The following is a 7,453-nucleotide window of genomic DNA, read 5'->3' on the forward strand; positions in this document are numbered from 1 at the left end:
TTAACTTCTTTTTTTTTAAGTGTACTAGTAATTTATTCATTCAGGCCCACTACAAGCTGTTCAGACCACTGAGGTAACTGGAGATTATAGATTTACTGGTTCAGTAACCTCTGCACTGTGAGGGCAGATGACATACGTTGTCGTTCTCCTAAGCATTAGAAAAAGTCAGTGGGCGGCAGGAATGCAACTTTGCGAGTTTGTCAAAGGTCACTTCTGGGGAGCAGTTGCTTAGGACTTCCAATGTTATACTTTGTTGTACAACTCTGATAATCTATCATTACTGCATATATTTGCTGTTTATAGCTTGGTGCATCTTCTGGGCGCACGCCACAAGCTCATCTCATGGTACCTGCCCTGGCCTGCCCTGCTGAAAAGGCCAAGCGTGGAGCCGAGGCCAAGACCAGGGCCAGCGAGGCCGAGACCAGGGCCAGCGAGGCCCAGACCATGGCCAGCGAGGCCGAAGCCAGGGCCTCCATAGCCGAAGCCAGGGCCTTCGAAGCCGAAGCCAGGGCCTTCGAAGCCGAAGCCAGGGCCTTCGAAGCCGAAGCCAGGGCCTTCGAAGCCGAAGCCAGGGCCTTCGAAGCCGAAGCCAGGGCCTCCGACGCCGAAGCCAGGGCGTTCGATGCCGAAGCCAGGGCCTCCGACGCCGAAGCCAGGGCCTTCGAGACCGAAGCCAGCGCCTCCGAGGCCGAAGCCAGGGCAGGGCCTTCAAAGACTGAGGACGCGGAGGCCAGGGCCGAGGTGGCCGTGGCCAGAGCGGAGGAGGCCACGACCAGGGCGGGGAAGGCCGAGGCCAGGGCGGAGGAGGCCGAGGCCAGGGCGGAGGAGGCCGAGGCCAGGGCGGAGGAGGCCGAGATGAAGGTCGTCGAGGGCAAAGCACAGATGGCCTTCATGCTCGACGATCTTCTCCCTGCTTTGGAACGTATGACCAAATTTACAAATATCTGGAAACTCCCAGGTTATATCAGTCCTTTTATGACTAGCTATAGATGGTGACAGGTGAAGAACAAAGTGCAAGTTCCTCCGACCCCCTTCCACTTGAGCAGAGCGAACGCTGGAGAGGAGGTTGTCCCTCTCCAGCATTCGCTCTGCTAAAGTGGAAAGAGGTCAGAGGAACTTCCACTTTGTTCTTGACTTGTCATGGACTATAGAGTGGAATATTCCCAATTATTGCGATTACCATAAGGTCGAGGAGCAGTGGCGTCACGAGTGTCAGCGGCACCCCTTCTGCTTTAGAAAGCTCTGCCAGCCATAGCGCGCATGGAACTGAATCAAGGCACTGGGCTTATCTTTTCAAACAAATTTTTTGTATTTTCAAGCTGCACCAAACTAATAAGAATTTTTTTCTCATTGTTGCAAAAAGTTTTTCCTAAAATCTTTTTTTTTCTTCTGCTTCGACGTGCCTAACCTATTTGTCCAGGCCTAACTGCCCGATGTTGCGAATTCGCGACATATTAGAATTTTGTCTAAGAGTCCATTTGCACCCAAAAGAGACTTTAGTAATTGATTACATATACACGTTTGAAGGTACGTCCTCTGGGCGCCGCTATCTTCTTTGCTAGGAAGCACGTGGGCTGCGTCATAATCCGATCACGGTATGATGCCTTAAGAAGGCTTAATCGGATTATGGCACGACCCACAGCGCACTTACGTGCACCCCAGCAAGCAAGAGGGTGGTGCTGGAGGACACACTTCAAAATGCGTATGTGAAATAAAAAATAATGTTTAAACATTTTTTTGTAGGACGCATTCCCTTAAGTTTTTGCGTTGAAGGGTTAACAAGCTGCTTCATATCCCGAAATGAGTACTACTGCTGCTACCATTTTCTGTCATTCCATAAGTTTTTTTTCAGTTGAACTGAATGCAGATACAGGAATACTTTTTCGAAATCAGGGTAGCGGACATCTGTGATGGTGAAGCATTGAATTGCAGTGCGAGAGCCGATCCTTCTTGGGTTTGGAGGTCTGCTGTCCCTATGTTGACTCACAGTGTCAACTCTCATGTGTCAATTTGCTGTTCTGCATACAGGACTAGCATGTGCATCACTCTTTAAACTTGCTGCTGTACATAGGTGAAACGAGGCCGCTCATGGTGTGATATGAAGTGGCCACAGTGATCTGTCTCAATTTGGGAACTGTTTGTGAAGCGGCATGTTGAAAGTGAGTGCCCGTGTCGAAAGCAGTGAAATATGCACAAAAACACTGAATGTGCGCTAGAAGTGCAATGTCGACGACAAAAGTAACAGCAACTGAAGTAGACAAGTGAGCTGACTAAGGTCAAGAAATAAGACTTTAGGGGTATAGACCATTTGCAATATCCCCCAAGCGCCCTGGCCCATGCTAGAGAAATCATGGAATCATGGGTTCCTTGCGCTCCGTAGTGATTGGTAATTTCGACCCAATCCATGGTTACACCGCTTTTGAGCGTAATTCGGAGTCACTCTGAAGAAGCGCCTGATATACCCCAAGGACCTGTCGTATTGGTTTTAAAATTTCTCCTCAATGTCAACGTTTTTGATACTGAGCATGCTGTCCACCCTTCAACCTGGATGAGCTACAGAAATCTCTTACATTATTATCATTCTCACACAGCTTCAAAGACGCTGATATAAGTTAAAAATGCTATAAACAGCCCCGCTGACTCCGAGCTAAATCCTGGTTTTTGCTGTTGTGAATTCTCGGCTTTTTAAGCAACTCCTGCTAAAACAACAATCACAAGAATAATAACATTGTAAGAGATTTCTGCAGTTCGGCCAGATTGAAAGGTGGATCGAATGCACAGTGTAAAAAATGTTGACATTGACAATAAGGTTTAAAAGTGAAATGACAGGTCCTTCGGGTATATCAGTCGCTTCTTCAGGGTGACTCCGAATTATGCTCAAGCTGTGTAACCATGGAATTGGTTGAAGTTAGTGATCATTAAGGAGCTGAAGGAACACCGTTCTCATGATTCCTTGAGTGCGGCTGGGGTGCTTGGGAATATAGCAAATGGTCTATTGGGGTGCGAAGCTGTGTGAAGGGAGATCAGCCTGAAGATGAGAATATGTTCCCATAATATTTCTAGCGTAAGTTAAAGTGCTCGGATTATTTCAAAAATGGTCTCTTTATGGTGAGCATACACATGTCAAGCATGGGATTTTAGGCTTAGATTTCAGAGCTTCCTGCTTTTTCACCATTCATTTAAAAAAATTTGAAGTCTAGGAGCAAGTTTGGTGCAGTGTCTGCTTTTATTGTGTGCACCTTTCTCTCAATTTTTCTTTATGTTAAACCAGGTGTAACTTATGTCTAACTTTAAAGGGGCTATGATGCCATAGCCCCTTTATTACTTTATGGTTAACAACCATCAACACGATGGTTGTTAACCATTAATTTTTTCATAATTTGAATATCTAATTGTAATTAAGTACAAAACGAGCGTGTTGGTAACGGTAATTAGACATGAGGAAGATACATAGAAAGGGGGGACGGACAACGAAGACTTCCATTGTAATGTCACTGTGATGAATGCTTCCTACTGGCAAGTGTGCCAACCCTCGTTGCAGCTCTGGAGACCCGTGGAGTGACGGGCCCCGTGGTTCAAGGGAGTGTTGTGCAGAACACGGTATGTAACGATTTCCTCTCTTCACATCGCAGTTAAAGATGTGCATCTTTTATCTTGTCTTGTTCCTAACCCTAATGGCTCAAGTACATCTGCGGGTCCACACAATAATCTGCCCAATTTTTGACGCTGGGTGCCAGAATTTGAGCAGATTATTTTGACGCTCGAACCACAACCGTAGACTTTTGACGCCGGGCGTCAGAAGTGTGGGAAATATCCAACGGCAAGCAGATTGGTCAGAGATATTTTTTTTATTTCTGCTGGAGAAAATTTCCCAATCAGAACAGAAGGCAGGAATTGCATTGCCAGATGTCACTCTACAACAGGAAAACGAATTTTGGCATTTCTGAACAAAACACGGCAAGTCAACAGGACTTTTTCAGAAACTTCACGAGGGCTCGTGCAAGGCTCTGTCACATGCCTCCTCACATTGCAATGGCCTCACCGCTTGCCTCCCTTTTCTTGCTTGCCCTCTTTCTGTTGTCAGCTACAGCCGGTTTGCGACAGCACGCTGCCTTTTGGCACCAGTGGAGGTGCAGCTTTTAAAAAAGGTCTATTGCATCCTTTGTGATACAGCAGACATTCACAGATTGTTTTAAATCTCGCTTAACAGATGACACAACAATGTCTTTTTTGTTTTGTTTTCGTCGGTGATTGACACTTCATGGCAGACGAAACCAACACAACCTAGACGAACTCGAGGCCTTAGCAACGATTTCTTATGTCTCCTAAAAGGAGTCGGTGCGATGCGCGGATTGAACACGAGTGTCATGTCAGCCTTGACTGCCGATTAAAGAGGCACTGACACATCAAAATCATATTTTTTTTTATTATCCGAAACGATTGAAAACGATACCAGGACCCTCAAGATTTGAAATTTGGGAATTCAGTATTTGTGAAGTAAAAAAACAATTTCCAAATGCCGAATTCGAAGTTCCTGCGCGATCGGCGCCGGTGCCTTGACGTCAAATATTGCGGAGTCCTGAAAGTCCACTTTCTTTCACCACTCCCTGCTGTTGCCATGGCGACCCAAAGCGAGGAGGAAAGGAGCGAGCGCCGGCGTTGCGGCAGACCGGTTTTGAGCGGTGTCGCCTGTTTTCCGTTGGAGGATACAAATCCAGGACAAATCCACAACAAACTCCTGATTTTTGGTATTTCAAGAAGGGCCGTAGTGCGTTCGCAATTGCGTTAAAAAACATGTTTTAGGATTGCCGTTATTAAATGTTATAAAGATGTCGCCTACAAAGTTTATAAATTTCATGATTCTTGACGTCATGAATCAAAAGAAGCGAGGAGGGGAGTGGTGGGAGAATCAAACAACAAAAATAAAAGGCGCGCGCGCACGCGGGAAATTTTTTTTTCGCGATGCGGTTTTCTTTTACGTGTCTATGACTGCAACTTGCATCGTTTTAGACAATAAAAATATATACGACTTTTGGGGTGTCAGTGCCCCTTTAAGTGAGAACATGAATCGCATCTGAACGATGATGCTTCATTCGTGTTCCATCTGTGCTTTGTGTGGTCCCCTTTTTGGTGACAGAAAATCCAGTGCTAAGTCTTTGTATCTGGGTTGCACTGACTCCCCCAACTCTTCTTTTTCTCGCACTGTAAAGCATCGCGTTTGCAAACGGACTTTTAGCTCCTTCACTCTCGCCGAGAAGAAAATCGAACCCCAGTGCTGTCAACAGTTTCCGTTCGATGCTCGCATATTTCTTGGTCGTCGCCAAGCAATGTGCAGAGGTGACCTACTCGAAATAAGGCACGGCGTTTGTTAAACGCTGATCTTCTAACTTCCTCCGCCGACGAGCACTGGCATATGGCAGGGTTGTACTTGGGAAACTGATTTCCCAAGTACATTGCACGGGCACGGCGGCGTAACAAGCCTCAACAGTTTATAGTCTTTTTTTTGACGAACAAATTCCATCGGCAGCTGGAGTGCTTTTTAGAAGTGTGATTGAGCCACAGGTTCTAGCAAAAAATGTGCCTGTTAGAGAGGTTCTATTAGAACCATAGCTACTTACTTGGCCCCATCGGCCAACCTAGTCATCGTCACTTCGCGCAAAGCATTTTTGTTTAATAGGGCGATTGATGCCTCACTTACACACTCTTTTTCTTTTGCCCAAATTTCGTACGCCTCCTGCAGTTCGCTGCTTGTCTTGTCATTGTATCTAGCAAGAATTTTAACATCATACAACACCGGGGAACAGTGGCATCTATTGCAGTGAATGGCGTGTGGCAGCCGCGTGCTCATGGGCACGGTCATTCACACACCTGCCCGTCTGGCCAATATACACTGCTCCTCACGATGGTGGTATCTTATACACAATGCCTGAGGCAGACTCAGCAAATTTATTCTTGTGTTTTATGCTGCAAGGCTCAAATGGCTGTTTGGGGCTGTTGATTCTGTGGCAGAGCCGAACCATCTTATTGAGTGCTGACAACACCACAGGAATGCGGTAGCGCTGATCGACTTTCCTTAATTGCGTGATACTGAATGTAAGTACTGTCGAGACCGGTTATAATGAAGACAATGGGAATCGGAAATCACTTTGCTATATTCGCTATTTCGTTTAAACCTAATTCAGTTAACGAAGTGCAAAAGGGAATGGGGAAATCCTGATTCCTTCGCTGTAGCCGCTATTTCGTTATAACCGACTTCAAAACAACTGATCTCGACAGTATGGTATCGCAGCCGGTCTTACCTTGGACATCTCACGAGCGGGTTTGTTTATGCCTTTAAACTTTTCTAACAGGCTTTCGGCGACCTGAATTAGACACATCTGCGTGTAGGCTTTCTGTCGCGCGATCTATTCCGTACAGAATGGCCACAAGATTCTTTGAAAGAGGCCTCCAAAAACATTGGCAATGCCCCTTAAAAGAAGAAAAAGAAAAGTGGCAGTGTTAACGTATTTAAAGACCTCTGAAGAAATCTTGAGGCCATTCTGTACAAGATAGCTTTGTGCTACAGATTGCACGACTGAAAGAAGCAGGCTAGCCGCAGATGTGTCTAAAGCGCCGTTCACACACTTGCACCCGAGTACGACCGAGAGAGACAAGTCCGGTTTTTAAGCCTCTTGCGACGGCGTACAACCTGCTCCACAGCAGTGCCATCTCGTCCTACGCCAACGCAAGAGGCTTAAAAACCGGTCATGTCTCTTATTCATACTCGGTTGCAAGTGTGTGAACGGCGCTTAATTCAGGTTGCCAAAAGCCTCTTAAAAAAGTTTAGAGGCATAAGCAAACATGCTCGTGAGACCAGCTGTGGTACAATACTTACACTCAGCGCCACACAAAAAAAGTTGGTCAGTGCTACCGCATTCCTGCCGTGTTCTTGGCTCTTAGTAAGATGGATTGGCTCTGCCACAGAATCAAGATCCCCGAGCAGCCATCTGAGCATAAAACACAAGAATAAATTTGCTGAGTGTACCTCGAGCATTGTGTATCAGATACCACTATTGCGAGGAGCAGTATATATTGGCCAGATGGGCAGGCGTGTGAATGGCCGTGCCCATGAGCACGCTGCTGCAACGCGAGCTAGCCTAGCTGGCCACCTCGCCATTCACTGCAGTAGGTGCTCCTGCTCCCCGGTGTTACATGATGTTAACATTCTTGCTAGATACAATGACAGGGCAAGCAGAGAACTGCCCGAGGCATACAAACATTTGGCAAAAGGAAAAGAGTGTGTATAGGTGAGTCATCAATCACCCTACTAAGCAAAAATGCTTTGCTCGGAGTGATGATGACTTGGCTGGCCGATGGGGCTTATATGCAGTCTAAGCTCATTATAACAGACCTGGTTACAACAGACATTTGGATATAACATACTGATTTGTGAAGTTTGGTTGGTTTTCCTCTA

The 7,453-nt window shown here is 46.3% G+C and overlaps 1 protein-coding gene across 1 annotated transcript; it reads left to right on the forward strand.

Moving 5' to 3' along the window:
* The first annotated feature begins 342 nt into the window (after positions 1–342).
* Positions 343–996, forward strand: LOC121836648 (translation initiation factor IF-2-like). Its single transcript, XM_042291607.1, has one exon. The coding sequence runs from the start codon at positions 343–345 to the stop codon at positions 994–996; it is 654 nt and encodes a 217-aa protein (XP_042147541.1).
* The last annotated feature ends 6,457 nt before the right edge of the window (positions 997–7,453 follow it).

Source organism: Ixodes scapularis, unplaced genomic scaffold, assembly GCF_016920785.2.
Source record: "Ixodes scapularis isolate PalLabHiFi unplaced genomic scaffold, ASM1692078v2 PGA_scaffold2__306_contigs__length_199485367, whole genome shotgun sequence".
Lineage (NCBI taxonomy): Eukaryota > Metazoa > Arthropoda > Arachnida > Ixodida > Ixodidae > Ixodes > Ixodes scapularis.